The 21,029-nt window shown below is 48.5% G+C and overlaps 1 protein-coding gene across 2 annotated transcripts in view; it reads left to right on the forward strand.

Moving 5' to 3' along the window:
- Positions 1 to 21,029, forward strand: part of Usp10 (ubiquitin specific peptidase 10) — a 42,268-nt gene that overhangs the window by 12,775 nt on the left and 8,464 nt on the right. Inside the window, exons 2-9 of one of the 2 annotated variants that reach the window (XM_008772609.4) lie at positions 5,613 to 5,681; positions 8,751 to 8,808; positions 11,623 to 12,657; positions 17,964 to 18,055; positions 18,577 to 18,686; positions 19,310 to 19,365; positions 19,550 to 19,653; positions 20,747 to 20,846. In XM_008772609.4, coding sequence (XP_008770831.1) covers positions 5,613 to 5,681; positions 8,751 to 8,808; positions 11,623 to 12,657; positions 17,964 to 18,055; positions 18,577 to 18,686; positions 19,310 to 19,365; positions 19,550 to 19,653; positions 20,747 to 20,846 — 1,624 coding nt within the window. The remainder of the gene's footprint in view (positions 1 to 5,612; positions 5,682 to 8,750; positions 8,809 to 11,622; positions 12,658 to 17,963; positions 18,056 to 18,576; positions 18,687 to 19,309; positions 19,366 to 19,549; positions 19,654 to 20,746; positions 20,847 to 21,029) is intronic. The other variant, NM_001034146.1, reaches the window with a different exon arrangement.

A 21,029-nucleotide genomic window follows, 5' to 3' on the forward strand; every position in this document is an offset into this window, starting at 1 on the left:
ATCATGGCTTCTAATTCTGAGATTGCATCTGTAGCAACAACTTAGCTCAAATTTTCAATGAAAGTAGCCAGCCTGCTGAAAGCCTGACAAGACTTTAGTAGGAATAAAATATGCAGACAAAGTAAAGTAGACAACGAACTGAAACACCACTTTCCGAGAGGCTCTGTAATGCTAATGGCTTTGTTCTCTGGTGCCCTGAGCTCTTCCCAGGGAAGCAAAGCAGGATTACTGCAGCTCAGTCAGGGAAATGACATTGCACAGCCATTGAGGGTTGTGATGTCCTGAGTCTTCAGTATCAAGTATCCTCAGTCTCACACAGTTCATCATGAGGAGCTGTATGATATAACGGTGTGAATACTGTGATATCAGTGAGACTCCTGGTTTGCATGGCCTGAGTAGTGTCACCTTCAGGTATCCCCAAGCCATCACACCACTCTGCAGAGTGTGGTTTGTGTAGTGTGACTGTTATTGAAGTCAGTTAGCATCGACCTTGAACTGTAGCAACCAATGCTTTACACCTCAGTCTGGGGCTCATTACCACAGCACTGTGTGGGACAGTGGTATGACACTCTTCCTAAGGAATACATACAGCCACCACCATGCTCAATTCTGAACAGTCCGCTGTCCCCTAGAAGCCTACAGTTTTCTCTGTGCTACTCCCTTCCTTCCCCGGAGAAGCCTGCCTGCCTATTCCCACACGCCATGAGAGTGGAGCTTCAGGCAGTAGCCTTACTTACTGTCTGACTTCTTCAGGTTTAGTTTTTATTTTTCTCATACAGTCTATTTTGATGTTTTTCTCCTCCCAGAATCTCCCCAATCCTCTACCTACCCTACATCATGTTCTCTCCTTTTCTCCCACCCCCAAACAAAAAGCTAGTAAGACAAAAACACAATCAACCAAACAGTCAGAGCTTGTTCTATGGTGGCCAAGTCTGCCTGGGCACAGGCCTGAAGATGGACTGTAGTTGACAGACACAATGACACTCCATGGAGAAAGTGACTTCCCCTTCCCCAGTGGGTATCTGTTGGCAAATGGCTGCTTGGTTAGGGTGGGGCTTAGCATCTTCTTCCTCTTCTCTAAGAGGCTTTTTCCTGTCTAGCCCTGGTTTGTCCTGGAGTTTCCTCTGTAAACCAGACTGGCCTCAAACTCAGATCCACCTTCTGCCTCCTGAGTGTGAGCCACTCTGTTGTCCAGCTGACTTTTTTTTTTTTTTTTTTTTTTAAAGATCTATCCATTATGTATACAGTATTCTGCCTGCATATGTGGCTGTGTGCCAGAAGAGGGCACCAGATCCCACCACAGGTGGTTGTGAGCCACCACGTGGCTGCTGGGACCCGAACTCAGGACCCCCGGAAGAGCAGCCAGCGCCCCCAACCGCCGAGCCATCTCCCCAGCCCCCAGCTGACTTTTTTAATATAACTTTTATAATTTTTATTATGTTCATTGGTTTTCGTCTGCATGTATATCTGTGTGAGGGTGTCAGAAGCCCTGGAACTGGAGTTACTATAGACACGTGTGAGCTGCCATGTGGATGCTGGGAATTGAACCTGGGTCCTTTGGAAGAATCAATGCTTTTAACAGTTGAATCATCTCTCCAACCTCCCTCATTTATCTGTTTGTTTTGAGACAAGGTTTCTCTTTGTACACCAGGCAGGCATCTCAGACCTGTCTACCTCTGTCTCCCAGTGCTGGGTGTGTCTCTGTGCCCGGTTTACTTCCCCTTTTCAATGCTGGCTTCTCTTACACTTTAGTGTTGAGCAGCTAGGTATTGGTGTGATGCGTCCAGGTCCATGCTTCCCTCCTTTCTTGGTTTTGCTTGTGTTGTTTTGTGTTTGCCATGCTTGGCACAGGATAGAGTCTCACAAATGCCAGGCAAACCACCCCAGTCCCACCTAGTCAGACCCAGGAGCTCTTGTGGTTGCTGAGGAGTCTGGAGCTTTGTGAGTGAGCTCATCCTCTGCAGAGAGAAGGAAGGTTTTGCTCCCTCATAGCATCTGTTGCTTCAAAGGATGGCCCAGACCTCCTAGGTAGAAAGGCTGGTGGCATTTGTCTCCTGTGTTGGCTGTGACAAGGTCCTTCAGCCTGCTCCCATAGATGTGCACTGCAGTGGGAGACTAAGTGCTTACCTATCTCCCTTGAAATGAGAATTACTGAACAGAGCAAAGCATTAGCTGACTACTTATTTCAGAGCCGCTTCTCATATCACCAGGAGCCTTTTCAAAAGGTAAGGAGCATTCATTTAGGGTAGCAGACATATTCAGTTGGATTTCTAGAGATGAAATCTTTGGAAGCTTAGGGTCTGAGAATGCTGTGCTCCAGCGCCCCCTAGTGTCACGCAGCAGTGGCAGTCCTCAGTCCTGCAATACTGGTCTGCACTCCTGCAGGTGAGCCTAGGCCATTTTCCCACCTTCCATGGGAAGAGACCGCTTTTGAGCAGGATGCCTTGTCTTTGTCTTTCTTCCCGTTCTTTTCTTTTCTTTCTTTTCTTTTCTTTCTTTTCTTTTTTTTTTTTTTTTGGTTCTTTTTTTCGGAGCTGGGGACCGAACCCAGGGCCTTGCGCTTCCTAGGTAAGCGCTCTACCACTGAGCTAAATCCCCAGCCCTTTTTTTTTTTTTAAAGATTTATTTATTATGTATATAGCATATATGCCTGCAGGCCAGAAGAGGGCATCGGATCCCACTACAGATGGTTGTGAGCGGCCATGTGGTTGCTGGGATTTGAACTCAGGACCTCTGGAAGAGCAGTCAGTGCTCTTCACCACTGAGCCATCTCTCCAGCCTGAAATCTGTTCTTTTTTTTTTTTTTTTTTTTTTTTTTTTGTTCTTTTTTTCGGAGCTGGGGACCGAACCCAGGGCCTTGTGCTTCCTAGGTAAGCGCTCTACCACTGAGCTAAATCCCCAGCCCCCTGAAATCTGTTCTTTATACCATATTTTTTTTTCTTTGTATTTTGATTTTTGAGATGTGGTCTCCACACATCCTTGGCTGTACTAGAAGTCACTCTGTAGTGACTGTAGGCTGACCTCAAACTCCTAGAGATCCACCTGCCTCTGCTTCTCAGCCCTATACTGACATCTTATAATTAGTTTCTATTTTGCCTGCATGTATGTCTGTGCATGCCTGGTGCCCATGGAGGCCAGAAGAATGTAATGAAACTGGAGACAGACAGTCGTGGGACATCATGCAGACATTGGGAATTGAACCTAGGTTCTCTTCAGGAGTAGCCGGTCTTAGCCGCGGAACCATCTCTCCAGCTCCTAGTCAGTTTGTTGAATAGAACATGATTTAAAATAATACACCCTGATAACACTCCCCTCCAGCTGTCCCCCTCTATAGATCTCGGTCAGACCTGGATAAGTTATGGGTCCAGAGTTTCTAAACTCTGTGTGCATTTTTATTTCTCATCACGTGGGTGTGGGTGTGGGTGGGTGGGGCTTCTTTGTTCAGCTTTACGTGGCTGTCTTCTTGTCTGTCTTTAACAGGCCTGGATTAAAGGCAAATAAATTTGTAAGAAAAACACTCTAGCAGACTTTTTCAAGTGGCCCAGGACAAATAGTGAACTAAGTGTAAGTACCAGGAGAGATTCTCACTGGGTTCTCCACCCAGTCCTTCCTCCAGGAAGGAGCCCGAATTCTGCGATCCAGACTGGAAGGCACGTGAACCTGGTTCCTCCTTCTCTGTTTGCACATTTCCCAAGATTTAGCCCTTACCGAATTAACCAGCCCTTTAAAAAAGTTGACTGTATGTGAACAAATTAGAAAATGTGTTTCTAAGTGTAGTTTAAATGAACGTTTCTGAGCTAGAGAGGTGGTTCAGTGGTTAGCGCTCTTGCCACTGTTCTGGGCTTAGCTCCCAGCACCACATCAGGCAACTTAGACACCCATAGCTTGAACACGTCACATTGATTTGATTCTCATCCATACATACCTTTCGTCCATTGTGAGTCTATAGTCCTCCCTACTCCTGAGGATCCATGGGGAGGTGGGCGTGGGATGGCTTTCTGAGAGTTGCTCCCCTTGAGATTGAATTGTGGTCTCTTTAGTGTCTGAGGTTCATGGACTTCTACTTCTGTATCCATCCCTGTCTGTCACCATAGTTCATTTAATGGGATTTACAAACTTCACATAGATGTCAGGATGTCCTAACCAATGATGACATTCAACCCAGACTTGTGTGCGCTTTACAACTATCCACTGCATCCATGGCCCTCAAGAATGTTAAGTATACTTTGTACATTTGAGTAAAAAATTGATGGGATGCAATTCGGTGGAAATAAGAGCTTAGCATTTTTTCTTGAATTTTCAAAACCGCCTGCTTGCCACTAAACACCAGTTGAGATTTTTAACAATTAATTTGAATTTAGTCTGGTTTTCACACCATTCATTCTGTTCTCTGAGAAAATAGTTCTTACTGTGGTTCTTCTGTTTCATTTTCACATACTGTGCTGTGAGTGATATTAATGTAAGCTTTCTCATGCTGTGAGCAGTTGGCTAATGTTGCAGTGGGTAAGAGGCTGTTCTAAAGCATTTCATGAGAAAACTAAACCATGTGGAATCTCAGTGTTTCCACCATGACAGCAGTCCACTGTCTTCTTGTAGACTTGGTCCAGGATATGTGTGCACTACATGAGGGGACAGTTTTGTCCTCAGGGTTTGCTGTGGTTTTAGTAGACGCAGCTCAGTAGCTCAGGGTGGTCTCCTTGTTACTCTTCCCAAAAGTGCTTTTTGCATAGTAAGAATAATATCTACCTACTTAGTTATACAAGGCAAGATTGTAAACTTCCTGCAAGTCAAAGCCACTTTGAGCTAGATTTTAAGCTGCAATAGAACTGAAGTTACAGCTCTGCTTGTCTTCAGGACCCAGTCCTGAGTCTTAACATGTATGTTGCTGGCTGGCTGCCTGCCTGCCGGCTGCCAATGGACTGACTGACTGACTAACATGAGTGAGTGAGTGACTGAATGAATGAATGAATGAATGAATGAACAAATGAATGCTGTGGACATTTCATAGTGACACTTGTTAGTGGCAGACTTCTTGGAAACTCCTCAGAGCTGGCAGCCATGAGGAGTCACCTGTGCTGTACTAGATCTGTGAGTGAAGTCACATCCAGCACTATGAAGCTAGAAGACGGTGTCTGAGTCCTGTTCTGGTCTGTGGTTATAATAAACGACACATTGTCTCCTAATGTTAGGGTTGCCGACATTTCCCCGTGAATTTTCCTATCCTTTGGTGGGGAAAAAAGAAATGGAAGTAGTCGGTAACCTGACTCTGCAGGAAGCTAAAGGGAGGTGAGAAGGTGAACCAGGAAGTTCCCCAAAGGCAGGAACCTACATGCTCAGGGACCACACTTGGCTCGCTTCAAAAGGTTTTTCAACCTTGTTCTTGGACAATTTACAGAAAAAGCTGGTTGAAGTTTTTCTTGTATGTCATGGGAAAATACCGCCTGCCCTGGGAACCTTCGCTTACAGAGGAAAAGCCCTGTGTCTCTTACTTGAAAAGGATGTGAAAAATTCTAGTATAAATGTTTTTGAAGACAAACACTATAAAATATGTGGCTTTAAAAAGATAAGTCATGTGTATATTATATGTAATCAAGTGTTCTTATTGTTTTCAGTATATTTTTGGCGATTTCAGCCCTGATGAATTCAATCAGTTTTTTGTGACTCCCCGCTCTTCAGTCGAGGTAAGAAAAATTGTCATGAACGTATTTGTAGAGGTGATTGACAGTTCATTTTTATTTTAGTTAAGAGTTCTTACTCATAGATGAGTATAGATTACACCAGGAGTGTGCTGGGCCGGCTCGCTGGCTCTTGTATTTATTTGCTTTAGACTTCAAAGAAGTAAGTATACTCTCTCTCTCTCTCTCTCTCTCTCACTCTCACTCTCACTCTCTCTCACACACACACTCACACACACACACACTCTCTCTCTCTCACATTCTCTCTCACACACAACAGATTTACTCACACACACTCTCTCATACACACACACACACACACACACACACACACACACACACACACACACACACGACCCCTCTCTGTTCCTGCCGCTTCCCCAGCGGTAGCACTGCTGGGTGGATGGGTGGACAGCGTTCTGTCCACTGGGCGTGTTGAGTGCTGTGCAGCCCGTGTGTTCTCCGCGCTTATGCTCGGACATTCTTTGTTTTTGTTATTATTTGTTAATTACTTTAAAGACTATTTGTTTTATGTGTAAGAGAACTGTGCCTGTTATGTATGTAACTTGCATGCCTGGTGTCCATAGAGGTTGCAAGAGACAGCAGACCCTGGAACTAGAGTTAGGGGTGCTTGTGAGCCAGTGTTGTGAGTGCTGGGAACTAAACTCGGGCCTCTGTAAGAGCAGTGAGTGCCGAGCCGCTCTCTGGCCCATCTTCTGACTTTCACTGCATAGCACAGTCTATCACACACACATGTTTGCGACAGTGTATTTGTGTGTGTTTATTTCTAGGGTCATCCTGGTTGGCTTAATGGGTTTCTGAGGGAGTCTGTTGTGGTGTCTCACATCTATGGCCTTCTACCCCACAGATCCCTCTCCCACCTTGTTTATGAAGGTCACTGTGACTAGGAACTTAAGTAGATCAGGTTGGCCTTGAACTCATAGAGAGCCACCTGCCTCTGCCTCCCAAATGCTGGGATTAAAGTGCACCACTACAACCAGCTGTAACATTTAATTTTAATTATGTGTGTGTGTGTCTGAGTGTGTGTGGACATAGAAGGCAACTTGCTGGCTTTCTTCTGCTGTGTGAGTGCCAGGGATGGTAGCCATCTAGCCAGTCTAAAGTAAATAAACCAGTGTGTGCTGGGCTGGTGGTACAGGTACACACTTTTGTCCCAAGCAGATGCAGGTGAATGTCTGTGTGCACGAGGGCGGGCGTGATGGGAGTCCACTTGTGGAGACCAAACAGGACTACTTTGTGAAGTCAGTTGCAGGGACTAAACTCGGGTTGCTAGACTTGTTCAGTAACCTTTTTATCTGCTGAGCCATCTCACCAGACCCCAAAGTAAAATGCCTTAAATATCCTCACTGAAAATGGTCGTAAGGCGGGAGAGATGGCTCTGAGAACTTCAGTCTTCAGGACCCACATGGTGTCATGAGAGATCTGACCCTCAAACCCCAAGTAGTGGTTAAATGAAAATGTAAAAGACACTTAAATGAAATTGTCATATTGCCCCAGTGATGAGAACATTTAGCCTGACTTCCTACTCTGCTGTCTCAGGAACCCCTTCCTGAGGTCTTGACCAGGAGTGTTAGGAGCCCTTGGCCAGTTGTGTACGTGGCTGGTGCCATTAACATGTTTTGCTGGAGGCTGGCTGGCAGTTTTGAGAAGAGCTGCTTAGCCGCTTGCTTTACAAAGTCTGATGGTGGGGGGTCTTGGTGGCTTGTGTTGATCTGACCTTCCACTGAGGTCCCAGGGGATTATCCTCTCTGTCTCTGTCCTGAACCTGTCTGCCTTTTCTACTTCGCAGAGAGCCATCTCTGCACATTACAAGTGAAGATGTTAACCACACTGATGTGAAACTTTGACAGTGAGGCAGTGTGGATTCCTGGGTGCTTTACCTTCCCAGTGGGTGTGGGCACCATTGTTCGTCCACCTAGGCTGTCCCTTCTGCAATCAGAAGGTTTCTTTCCCAGTTATGGTGATGCTCGCTTGTGTGAATGGATTTGATTTATAACACCTTTTTAGGCATCCGGATTATATACATTTCTCAGTGGCCTCCCTAGTTTCATTTGCAGAGCAGACATTCTCTCTGTAAGGGTGTCTTCCCCTTCTTTTGTGACCTAGAGACAGGACTTGGTTGATGTTGCTGCACCACACTGCTTCAGTGTGCTGTCAGCGATGGCGTGGGGAAGAGTTTCTCTGTGTGTCAAGGTGCTAAGTCCTGGGCTGCCAGGTCCTGAGTGGTTGGGCTCCTTCCAGCCACTGTGCCTGTGTCTTTTCCTGCTGTTTGCTGTTGCCATCTGGGGAGAGATCCTAGCACTTTATCTTGGGGAAGTAGACTTACCTCGCTATGACTGCTGTATCCGTTGGGTAGGGTTCATTGGAGACATGAGCCTAGGAGGCCACAGTCACAGTGGTTGTCATGGGCACCAGCTAGAGCCACCTGAAGCTGGTGTACTTTGTCCTGGACTTCAGTGACCAGACAGATGCTGCAGCACGGTGGTGTTCGGGGCTTTGTTCTGTCAGCTGACTCACTTCTCAGACAACCCTAAAACCTAAATAAATATGGAATTAAGTGAAATTGTAGGAAGACGTATTTGAGAGGCTCAATACTTTCCAGGTTTTCACAAAGTGGCCAGACCTATGTTTCCTCCCTCCCTCCCTTCCTTCCTTCTTTCCTAACAAGGAAGGTGACTTTAAACCATTAACTCATTTGCTTGGGACACTGTAGTAAGAAGACAGCCAAGGGTTGGGGATTTAGCTCAGCGGTAGAGCACTTGCCTAGCAAGCGCAAGGCCCTGGGTTCGGTCCCCAGCACCGGAAAAAAAAAAAAAAAAAAGAAGACAGCCAAGGGCAGGAAGGGTTTCACGGCAGCCTGGCGGATCACACACTAGGTATTTGCAGCAAATAATTGAAGCGTTCCTGCACTGCCTGATTCCGACTTTAGAGAACCTGTGTGTTTCTGGGAAAGGGATGCCATAGACGTTGCTGTCATGGGCGTAAAGGACGTGTCGAGTTGATGCTGTGGACTCTGTTATTTGTTCAGATTTGTCTTCTGGTTTCTCTTTGCAGCTCCCTCCATACAGTGGGACTCAGTGTGGCATTCAGGCTGAAGAGGAACTTCTGGACGGTGAGCCGGGCCACATGTACTGGGTGGGCAGGGAGGCTGTCAGCATGGCCTCCATTGGGTCACCTTTTTTTAACCTAACCTTTTATTAATTCATTTATTTGGGGGAAGACTATGATGTGCGAGGATATTAGTGTGTCCTTTGTATGTGGAGGTCAGAGGTGGGGATTGGACTGAGGTCGTTGGACAGCTGAGCTGTTTCCCTGATCTGTCCATGCCGTGTCCCATCTTCTCTGTAGCTTAGCAGCTTAGGTTGGTGATCTTAGCTCAGCCTCCCTGGAACCACAATATCAAGCTGCAGTCAGCATTTCACTGGAGCTTGAAGCTTCTGCTCACCTAACTACTGTCGTAGAGTTTCCATTTCGGAAAGAGACACCATGACCAAGGCAGCTCTTATAAGGACAACATTTAATTGGGGCAGGCTTACAGAACAGGTTCTGGGGTTCAGTCCGTAATCATCATGGTGGGAAGCAGGGCAGCGTCCAGGCAGGCACGGCGCTGGGAAGCTGAGAGTTCTGTAGTTGTTCTGAAGCAGGCAGGACAAGACTGTTGTGCAAGCAGCTAGGAGGCCTCAAAAGCCCACATCTGCCGTGACAGACTTCCTCTACCAAGGCTGCACCTACTCCACAGGGCCCTGCCCTGTGGGCCAAGTGTATTCATGCCAACCACCCAGACACTCAGATCGACAGTGCGTGCTTGCTTGCTTTTTTTTTTTTTTTTAAAGATTTATTTATTTATTCCATGTATGTGAGTGCACTGTCACTGTCTTTGAACAGACCAGAAGAGGGCATCGGATCCCATTACAGATGGTTGTGAGCCACCATGTGGTTGCTGGGAATTGAACTCAGGTCCTTTGGAAGAGCAGTCAGTGCTCTTAACCGCTGAGCCATCTCTCCAGCCCCAACAGTGTGCTTTCAACTTTGTGCCATGCTCCTGAACCCTGGGCATGGTGAGTTGTGGTCAGGAGAGAGGTGCTCCAGTCTGTAGTTCAGCAGGCCCTGGTGTGGGTGTCGCTCTCTACATGGCTGTGCCAGGTCCAGGGCCTGTGGAGCTGTTGTAGCAGTTGGTGTTCATGTCTGTTCCACTGCCTGGTCTCTGGCGTGAGCCCTGTTTGACTGATGGCAGAGGGCAGTTGGTGTTTATCACGGTGCAGCAGTGTTTGTTGCTGAGGTGGGTTTCACACTTCTCAGCTATGCAGTCATCGCAGGCCCAAATGATAGTTAGGATTGTTTCAGCTTCTTGGCTTTCAAGAAAAAAAGGTTTGTTTTGTTTTAAAGAACCAGGGATTAGATTCCATGCTGAGCTAGCATGTCAGACCTGTGATAGGGACTTAATTATAGCTCAGGCTGGTGTATGAACTAGAAAAGACTAAGGCAGCCACCATCTCCGAAAGTGAGAGGGAATGAATGCTAGCAGCGTGCAGTTGACTGTGATGGGACATCTGAAGGGACGGGGCACGCTTGGTACAGTTAACAAAGTGAACACAGTTGTCGAAGGGAACTGCTCTTTAATCTGCTGCTGTCCAACTCCACATGTGGGTCCCTGGGCATGTGTGTGCCTTGTGCATGTCTATGCTCATCCTGTGGTGGTCAGTCATTCCCCTGTGGTGAGACATCCAGGCTCTTAGTGCCCGTTTGCACAGTTAGTTGGCACAACCACTTAAAGTCTCTTTTCTTCTAAAATCTGTAGTTTTTGTTTTCTCTCTTTAGAGCAGTAGTTCTCAACCTGTGGGTCGGGGCCCTGTATGGGGTTGAGTGACAACCGCACAGGTCACACCAGCTATTTACACTGTGATTTAAAACAGTAACAAAATTGCAGTTATGAAGTTGCACCAAAATAATTTTACATTTGGGGATAAACCCAGTATGAGGAACTGTATTGAAGGTCACAGCATCAGGAAGGTTGAACCACTGCTCTAGCGGCTTCCATAGTCTGCCTCCCTTGAGACGGCCCAGAAGTGATTGACAGGGACCACATCCATTTCTGAATGTCTGTCACTGCCTGATGTCTATTTAGAATGCTGTGGCCCTTCATCATGTATCTGAATGACTAAGAACCTTCTTCTTGTCTGCCTCCCATCAGAGCCCACATTTCCTCTGCCCAGGCATAGAGGGGCATGAGGATTTCGAGGAGGGGCGAGATCTCCTATGTAGTCCAGGCTGGGACTTGGGCTTCTTATACCTCAGCTTTGCATGCTGGGATTATAGGTGTGGGCCAGCATCTATCTATCCATCCATCCATCCATCCATCCATCTATCTATCATTTATCATCTATCTCTGCCTCTCTCCCTCTCTCCCTCTCTCCCTCTCTCCCTCCCTCCCTCCCTCTCCCCCTTTGGCTGCCTGTCTCTTCTTACTTAAACAAACAAACAAATCAAGATGCAAGTGACTCCAGACAAGTGTGCTGTCTGCGCTGAGCTAGTGTCTGAGGAACATTTCTAAGCCACTGAATGCTTATGTGTTGATTTTGTGCAGCGAAGCTGCCAGAGGCCACCATGGAATAGAGGGTGACCTTGAATTCCTAATTCTACCTCCGCCACTCCAGGCCTGGAACAACATGCCCCAGTAATTTTTAATTTAATTTCTACCCTCTGTTTTTTAAACTCTTTCTTAGTTACCCAGATCTCCAAGGATAAGGATAGGCTTCTATTTTTATACACCCAATGCGGTCTTGTTTTATACATGTGGTTTTCAACAAATTAGGCTAAAGCCTGTCATAGCCCTGTTAGACAATAAAACCAAGTATCACCTCCCAAAGGGACCATGGTTTGGATACTATGTAGCTTGGACAGGCACTGACTGATCATCTCTTCTCAGCAGGACAAGAACATCAGAGGATTGAGTTTGGTGTAGACGAAGTCATCGAACCCAGTGATGGTCTGCAGAGAGCCCCTAGCTACAGTATTTCAAGCACCTTGAACCCTCAGGCACCTGAATTTATCCTTGGTTGTCCAACTTCCAAGAAGACCCCTGATGACATAGAAAAAGACGAGACCTACAGCTCCATTGATCAGTACCCGGCCTCAGCCTTGGCTCTGGAAAGCAGCTCTAACGCAGAGGCCGAGACCTTGGAGAATGACAGTGGCGCTGGTGGTCTTGGTCAGAGGGAGCGGAAGAAGAAGAAGAAGCGGCCCCCTGGGTACTACAGTTATCTGAAAGATGGTAGTGAAGAGGGTGCTTCCCCGGCCGCCCTTGTCAACGGCCATGCCACGTCAGTGGGCACGAACAGCGAGGGTGTGGAGGATCCTGAGTTCATGGTGGACATGCTTCCTTCAGTCATGCCCAGGACTTGTGACAGCCCTCAGAACCCCATGGACTTAATCAGTGACCCTGTCCCTGATAGTCCTTTCCCCAGGACACTAGGTGGTGATGCCAGGACTGCAGGACTGCCTGAGGGCTGCCGTGAAACTGACTTTGAGCAGCCCTGCCTCCCTACAGACAACCTGCTAAGGACAGCTGTGACGCAGCCCAACGCTGGCGCCGACACTACTGAGAACCTCGCAGTTGCTAATGGAAAAATACTTGAATCCTTGGGCGAGGGCACTGCTGCTGCCAATGGGGTAGAGCTGCACACTGATGAGAGTGCAGACTTGGACCCTGCGAAGCCTGAGAGCCAGTCACCTCCTGCCGAAAGTGCGCTCTCTGTCTCTGGCGCCATTTCCATTAGCCAACCTGCAAAGTCCTGGGCTAGCCTCTTTCATGATTCTAAGCCTTCTTCCTCCTCACCCGTGGCGTATGTGGAAACTAAGTGTTCCCCCCCTGTCCCGTCCCCCCTGGCCTCTGAAAAACAGATGGAAGTCAAAGAAGGGCTTGTTCCCGTGTCAGAGGACCCCGTAGCCATAAAGATTGCAGGTACAGTTAACTGACAGGCTGAGTGGGCAGGGGAGCAGTCTGTTGGTGCCAGCGGGTAGTAGCCGACCTGTATGGAAACAAGCAGTGAAGGACTTGTGTGTGCTAACAACGTTGCCCAGTAGTCAAATAGCAGGTGTAGGGAGGAAGATGGAGGAGAGGCCATGCCTTTATGTAAGCAGGGAAAGCCCATGTCTCTTACGACTTTGTTGACAGACAGACTTCATGTCCATGTTAGTGCTATAGTGTGGTCATGTGTGACAAACCTGCCCTGTGCTGTAGCCAGGCTGTCCCTCAGGTCTGATGAGCCTCCTCAGTTCTTCCACTCACTGTGTATCTACAGAAAAAGGTGCTCTAGAAATATGCCGCCCCCTCTTTATCTCCCTTAGTGATTGTGGGTTCAGTGATGGGTTTCATCATTCAATATTGTACATTATTTATTACATCATATCATATATTATCGTAATTATGTCAGAATTATAGCACCAAAGTAAGGGTAGGAGTCAGGCAGGCACTGGATGCGGGTGCAGAAGCGGGTCCTCGGGTCCCAGCTCCTGAGACGGCTGCAGTGAGCCCTTGGAGTGCTCAGCGCTCCCGCAGATGTAAGGGGCAGATCCTCGTGATGGTTGGGGTTGACAAATAGAGGCTTTTAATCACGTCGGAGACACAGGACGTGTGATTGCGCCTCTCGGGAGGCTGAGGCAGGGAGTGGCAGTTTGAAGCCAAGCCGGCTTCAGTAGCAGTGCTGTCTCAAAGAAGCCGAAACAGAGGTGGCAGCACTTTATTCTGTATGTGCGATGATACTGTTCTGAGTATTTTAGTGTTCTGGGGTCCCTTCGAATGAGAAAGTTGATGAAATTTTTATTTTTATTATTTTGGGCTTCTCTGTATGCCGTGTTTGTAGTTGGTACAGCATCTTGTCAAAGCAGCCCAGGCTGGTCTTGTACTTGTTTTAGCCCAAGCTACCTTCAGAGCGGCTTCTTCCCTGCTCTACCTCCTGAGTGCTGGGATCACCAGGTGCACCACTGAACTCGCTCTGTGGAGAACATTATTTATTATTTTAACTTTTTATGTATATGGGTCTTTTGCCTTCATGTATGTCTAGGCAACACTGTGCGCTTGTTCCAGCAGATACCAGAAGAAATCCCCTCACACTAGAGTTGCAGTCTGTTGTAAACCCTGTGGGTGTTGGAAGTCTCACCGGCTCTGGGGTGGTAGCTGGCGGTGTCACCTGCTGAGGATTGTAGCTTTCGAGGAAACGATCTCCTTCTGCACACCCCACCCCAGCACTTTTTTTTTCTTCTTTTTTTTAATTTTAATTAAAAACTTATTTTATTTTATGTGTGTTTTGCCTGCATGTGCGCCATGTGGGTGCTGGGAATTGAACCCACATCTACAAGAGCAACAAGTGCACTTAGCCTCTGAGCCATCTCTCCAGCCCACTTTTTTTTTTTTTTTCAGTTTTACTTTGTCTCCTGCTTTTCACAATTGTAAAGTTTTCCTGCTAGCCTCCCCAGTGCTGGTTGCTCCATCCCCTGTCTGATTTCTTGAATAGATATGGGATATATTTCTTCTAGAATATATTTGTTGCAGGACTGGGAGATGGCTCAGTATGCGAGAGCACTTGTTTTGCAAGCCAGAGGATCTGAGTTTGAATCTCCATCATACATGTCAACAAGCTGTGACCTGTAGCTGTCATTAGGGTCAGAGACAAGGACATTCTGGGAGATGCTGGGAGGCAACCTAATCTAGAGGTGGCTTTCTCTGACGTCTGTGCCAGCCAGGGAATTCCTAACAGCAAAAGACGTATTGGCCTTTTGGGGGTGATGGACTCAAGACAGTGTTTCTTTGTGTGGCCTTAGCTGTCCTGGAACTCTCTATAGACCAGGCTGGCCTCAAATTCAGAGATCCTCCTGCCTCTGCCTCCGTCTGTCGTGTGCTGGACTGAAGGCGTGCCCACTGCTGCCCACCTATACTGGCCATAGTGGGGCAACTGAGTCAGGAGGACAGTGGAAGGGAACACAAGAGTCGTGGAACTGGTATCTGCTGGCTGGAGAGGAACGCACATCACCCTCAGAGTAAATGAGCTTGCAGGATGCTCAAGACTGACTGCTGTGGGGACCCCCACAGGCAGCCAGCAGGACTGGGGCCCCAGACAAAGGCATGGAGAGTCCTCTTGAAGTACCAGCGTTAGGGTCTTGTTTTCAAAGAACTTAGAACATGAGGCCCTAAGGTGCTGAGCCATTTCCCTAGCCCCAAGAGAATAGGATAATCTTTAGGGAAGAAGAAAAAATCGAAGTATCTCTTCTATGCCTGTCTTTTTAAAGACTTACCCTGCCCCTGAGCACTGTCTGCTGCACGCATTGTCCTGTAGTCCAGGTCTGCTTGCCTGCAGGTGTTGGACAAACCACTGGGTGGCGCTAAGAGACAGGCTTGCTATCTTGGGAGGAAAATGGGAACTGCTTTTTGACCTGCTGACTCTTCCAGGGAAGGACCATGTAGAAACCAGCTCTTAACATGCGGTTTCTTCATTGGAAAGGAACGATCGTAGTTGGTTCAGATGGATTGCAGTCTCAGGTCTGCAGGGCTCTGCCGACTGTAGGAACCCCCAGGCTGCTGAGGTCGCTCTGGTCCACAGAAGCTTGTTCTAGGGCTTAGCACAGCCAGCTTACCCAGGTCCCTTCTTGAAAAGGAATTAGCTCTGTCATACGTGGCGCCGGGTTCTTTACACTGATGCGGTACACAGAGAACACGAGTCATATGGCGTGTTTTCTTTAGTGTATGTGTGGACGGGTTGTGTGCATGCTTGCTAGAGGCACCTATCTGGTGGGGTCAGAGGTCAGGTTTTGGGGAGCTGGACCTATTTTGTTTTTAACGCAGTGTCTTTCATGTCTGCTGCTTCACTACACACTCTGCCCAGGTCAGGTGCCCACGGGTCTGGGGAAATGCTCATCTCAGCCTGTGGTCTCCATAGGAATGCTGGGATTTGTTTGAAGCAGGCTCTCTCTCTGTAGCCCTGGAACTAACTTGCCGTGTAGTGATCATGAACTCCTGATACCCACTGGCCTCTGCCTCCCCAGCGCTGGGATTACAGGCGAGCATCATCACGTGCTTCTCCCGCTCTTTAAAAATGTGGATTTCCTGGTTCACTTTTTTTTTCTTTTTCGGAGCTGGGGACCAAACCCAGGGCCTTGTGCTTGCTAGGCAAGCGCTCTACCACTGAGCTAAACCCCCAACCCCCTGGTTCACTTTTCTGACGTGGGGATTTGAACTCAGGCCTCTGGGTTTGCGCCCTCTTCTTTGCCGCCCCCCCACCCCACCCCCCGCGCGCTGTTCATAGTTGAGGCTGCTCAGAACAGTGGGTATAAGAGGAGGGAAGGTTCAGGTGGATCTCTATGCCTGTCCCCTGTTGGTTTTTCCCACTTCCTCCAGTGCCTGTGCCAAAGCAGGTGTGAATGTCATGGCATCCCATTCCTTCCACCTTCAGCCAACCCAAGAAGGCTTTGCCTCTCACACCAGCAGGAAGACAGAATCCCCCCACCCCCAACCCCCATGTGGCCCTAAGTTCTGGGCCAGGCCTCCCACTGAGCAGTGTGCACTAGCTTCCACTCTTAACCCAGACCCCTGGCTTCATATCGATAACATTAGTGTGTACTTTGCACTCTGTACACAGGGCACCATGACCGTGGGGGTATTAGGAATGTGGTATGCCGAAGCCTATGTGTAAGTCAGGATTCACAGTGTTCATGCAATCCTGTCTGTTCCTCCTGGCAGACAGACCTTCCCCTCACTGCCTGTCTTCTGACGTGTGTACTTTGTCCCATCTGTAGCTGCTCTCTCGGTATGTCTGCAGACCTCGACTGCGTGAAGCACACTCCCCAGACCCTCTTCAACTGAACTTGCAGTGTGTGGTGGGCGCTGTCAGCTGGGACAGTGAGCCCTTTGTTACTTGTCTGTGAGCTGGCCTAGGGCAGGGCTAGTTGTAGCCTTCTGTACACACAGGGCACATTAGCTGTTCATCCAGAGGTCAGCTATGGCTGGAAGACCAAGCTTCTAATCATGTAATAGCTTACAATTGATTGCCGCTGTGACCTGTGGCATTGTTCTGAGGGTGTGCGTGCGTGCGTGCGTGCGTGCGTGTGTTTGGAGGTCACTGGGATCATGGCTGTACTGTGGATCTGTGTGTAGCCCAAGAACAAGTGGGAGGGGGGAAGCGAGCGCCTCCTTACAGAAAAGATATTTAAGAACATTGCTTCCTTGGATTTATTTGTTCCCTCTGTGCTTGCAAGCATGTTTGTGTGTATGAATGTGTTGTGCTTGTCAGGTCAGATACTGAAAGTTGGTCCTGTTTCCACCACTAGGGGCTGTAAGTCAGATCATCAGGTCTGGCAGCAAGTGCCCGGAACTGCATAGCCACCTCAGTAGTCTGTGACGAGAAGTTGCATTAGAGCCCACTGCGCAGTGGAGAGGAAAGAGCCAGCCAGGGATCCACAGCTGCATCTGGCCCAGGGCTGGGACTAAGTTTTCTCATCTGTAATATGGGCGCCTTTTTGGCAAAGTTACTATGGAGTTGAATGATAACAGGCAGCTCCAGGATTGGTGGAGGATGATCTATATGCCTTTTACTTAGAGGATAGCAAGCTTGACACTACTCTCACTGGATGCGTTCTGGAGCCTAAAATGGTTTATTTTCTCAAAGGACGAGCCTTATAAAATCACTCACTGTGCTTCCACAGCTCATGGTTTTCTTAAAACTGGAAAGAGTGGTTTCAGGGGTGAGTGTTAGGAGAGAGACCCCGCTTCTGAATGGAATGTGGAGTTAGTGTGCAGAACAAATGAATCGCCAATCTCACCTTTGATGGGCTCTCACCTCCAGTGGGAACCGTGACCAGCAGGAGCCACTGTCACTTACTATATGGCCATCGAGCGCCTACTGTGATCTGCTGGGTCTCCTGTGAGCCCGGGAGGCACACTCATGTCCACGGTTCTTTGAAACTGGTACCCGGGAGATTTGCTGCTGGTGGGGCATGCTGTCAGTCTTGGTGGGGAAGCCAGTGTCTTCCACATCTGCTCTCTGCTAGCGGTTGTGTCAGTGTTTCTGTCCTGGAGTTTCCTAGCAAGCTGAGAAGATAAGTAAACATTCAGAGGAAAATGTATCTAGAAAAGACAATCCGTTTAGTCTCAAAGCTGGTGCTGAGCCAAGTGAAGGGCTTCGGAGGACGCGCTCTCCTGAAGGAGTCTCATGGATTCTGGTGCTGCTGGCCGCAGTGTTGCTAATGTCTTCGTTTGCTTCTTCTTCACTCTTACAGAGTTATTGGAGACTGTAACCCTAGTACATAAGCCAGTGTCATTGCAACCCCGTGGGCTGATCAATAAAGGAAACTGGTGCTACATTAATGCCGTATCCTTCCTGGCTGCCTACCCCTGCCCGGTCACCACACAAGCTCTCCTCTCCGGGTGTATTTGACCTACTGCAGTGTCCATAGGGCTGCTGGCCTGGACTCTGAACACGGAGACTGGGCCATGACTTGGTCTGCCTACCTCATAGTCGGTGGTACTCTGGAGCCCCTCCGCCCCCTGTCCGAGGATTGATCTGTTGACTTGTGAGGGACAGAATTGGGCATGTTCTGTTCTCATTGGAGTGGTCGTAGACAGTAGGACAGAATGACCACGGAGAACTGGGGGCTCTGCTCTAACTCATGGGAGCATTTTGCTCAGCTAAGTTCATGAACGTCATGCCGGCCGACAGGAACCTTACATGGCCGTTAGTTTATTAGTGAGCAGCTGTCTTATTTGGTTTATCCTCTTTGTGTTTACATATCCAAGTAGTCGGGTGTCCTTGGCTTATCTCGTTTATGTGCCTTTAGAAAAGTTTGCTGTGTCTGTTTCATTTCCTTTACACTTCCTTACTGCGACATTTAGACCCTGCAGGCATTGGTGGCTTGCCCTCCGATGTATCACCTGATGAAGTTCATTCCTCTGTACTCAAAAGTGCAAAGGCCGTGCACGTCCACGCCCATGATAGATAGCTTGTAAGTAAGGTGCTCACATGTGTCGGTGGTTGGGGGCTTTGCCTGTGGTGATGGGAACTGGAGCAGCTTGGCCAAGTACGTGCTCCCGGGGCTGAGCCCAGCTCTCAGTTCCTGACTTGCTACAGATGACTGCTCGAATATCTGCCCGCCCTGCTTTTAAGTGGATGTGTATGAGTGTTGTGCCTGCATATATGTAAGTGCCCCGCACGTGTGCAGTGCCCATGGCGGTCAGAAGACTTTGGATCTCCTGGACCTGGAGTTACAGCTAGTTGTGAGCTGCCGCTGGGTGTTGAGAACTGAACCCTAGCCCCTCGCAAGAGCAGTGAGTGCTCTGAACCACCAAGCCACTCCTCCAGCCTCTGGAATTCTCCTTTAAAGGAAGATGCTGTTGGGATTTTCTATGGAAGTTAAACTGGGCTGTAACTGGAGAGTGTGCTTCTCTATCCTTCAGATTCAGTAGGAAACCTTCCTTGTACCATTTAGCAACTTAAAATGCCATTGGAAATAATATGTGTAGACTTTAATATAAGAGCCCCTGGGTGCTGTTACATTGGCTGGTTAATGTGCTGCCGTGCCCAGGCCCGCCTCTAACGTGTGCTCTGCTTCACTCTTTCTCCACTTAGTGTTCGGCTCATGAACGAGTTTACTAATATGCCAGTACCTCCCAAACCCCGCCAAGGTGAGTGGGCGTGCACAGCTGGGACACCTTGTCAGTGGGAGCGTGGGTGGAGGAACCCGGGTCTTCATTGGAAAGAAAGTGTCTATTTAAATCTAGGTGTTTTCCCCGTGTGCTGGGAGTTTGGGTGGCTTTGTTCTCCCTTATGCTGTCTTTTTAGTTACCAAATATTCTGTTTTTCTTGCAGCTCTTGGGGATAAAATCGTGAGAGATATCCGCCCAGGAGCTGCCTTTGAACCCACATACATTTATCGACTCCTGACAGTCATCAAGTCGAGCCTGTCTGAAAAGGTCTGGGGTGCTCTGTGGTAGCGATAGAAACTGCTCCCAGATCTGGGAGAGGGCACATGCTGGGAGTTCTGGAGCATAGGGGGCTAAGGCAAGAGGATCTCTGAATTCAAGCCCAGCCTGGGCTACAGAGCAAGTTGCAGATGAGCCTGAGGCACCGTTGTTTGCGTGTGCTCCGTGCTGTAACTTGTTGGTGTAAGGACTAGGTGGAGTCACTGGGTGGCTTAGTGTGCTCTGATTGCCTACATTTAATGGCATTGAGTACCAAGGATTGAGTTTCACCAGCTCTGCCAGCCTGTGAATCCACCACTAGTGAGCAGAGCCTGGCTTCTCAGTCTGTTCCTCAATGCTGTGCTGCTCTTGGGCAGGGGGGAGATTCCCAGTCCTGGAGTCAGCCTTCACCTTAGTCACGCTCAGGCCACAGAGACGATTCCGTCAGCTTGGCTATTGCCTCTTGTTTTTTCCTAAAATACAAGTTATTAAGGGCAGGTCAGCAGGCGAGCCAGGAGGCCTTACAATGCCCCAGATGGCTTTGCGGGTGGAGAGAGTGTCTAGGTCAGCTGAGTACTTGGAGCCCTGTACTCAGGGCTTGGGTCCTCTCCCGTGGTTCCTGCCCAGAGTGTGAATGCTGTGAGGGATGACAGTGTGAGTGCGGATGGTGACTCAGGTTGTGTTGGGAAGTGGCCTTCAATGTCTTATTTATGGTGTATTTTTAAAGCATTTAAAAAATCACCCATCTATCCATCCATCCATCCATCCATCCATCCATCCATCCATCCATCCATCCATCCATCCTGAGACAGTGTCTCACTTTGCAGCCCTGACTGGGCTAGAACTAACTATGTAGCCCAGGCTGACCTGGAACTCACAGAGATTCCTCTGCCTCTGCTTCCCAAATGCTGAGAACAACTGTGCCTGGCCTTTTTTTTTTTTAAAACTAAAGTAATTTCTATGCTTAGGAATTCAGCTACAAAAATAAAGGACAGAACATTTTTGCATGCGCTGGTCTGGAACGTTCGTCAGAGGTGTAGGTTCTGGGGCTTCTACGGGCCTCACTCCAGCCATTTGGAATTAATGTGACCATGTCTGTCCTCAGGGCCGACAGGAGGACGCCGAGGAGTACCTAGGCTTCATCCTCAATGGACTCCACGAGGAGATGCTGAGCCTGAAGAAGCTTCTCTCACCCACGCACGAAAGTAGGTTCTTCTGTGTGAGACTGTTTGCCTGAGAGCGGCTTAAAGGTCGCGTGTCCATGCTACACGGGCGCGCGCACACACTCACACCCGTGCACAGGCATGCGCGCACACACACACACGCATACACCGATAGCACTTAGCTACGTAGATAAGCAGCTACTTCCCGTTACCCAGCACAGTAGT

The sequence above is a fragment of the Rattus norvegicus genome, chromosome 19, assembly GCF_036323735.1.
Source record: "Rattus norvegicus strain BN/NHsdMcwi chromosome 19, GRCr8, whole genome shotgun sequence".
Lineage (NCBI taxonomy): Eukaryota > Metazoa > Chordata > Mammalia > Rodentia > Muridae > Rattus > Rattus norvegicus.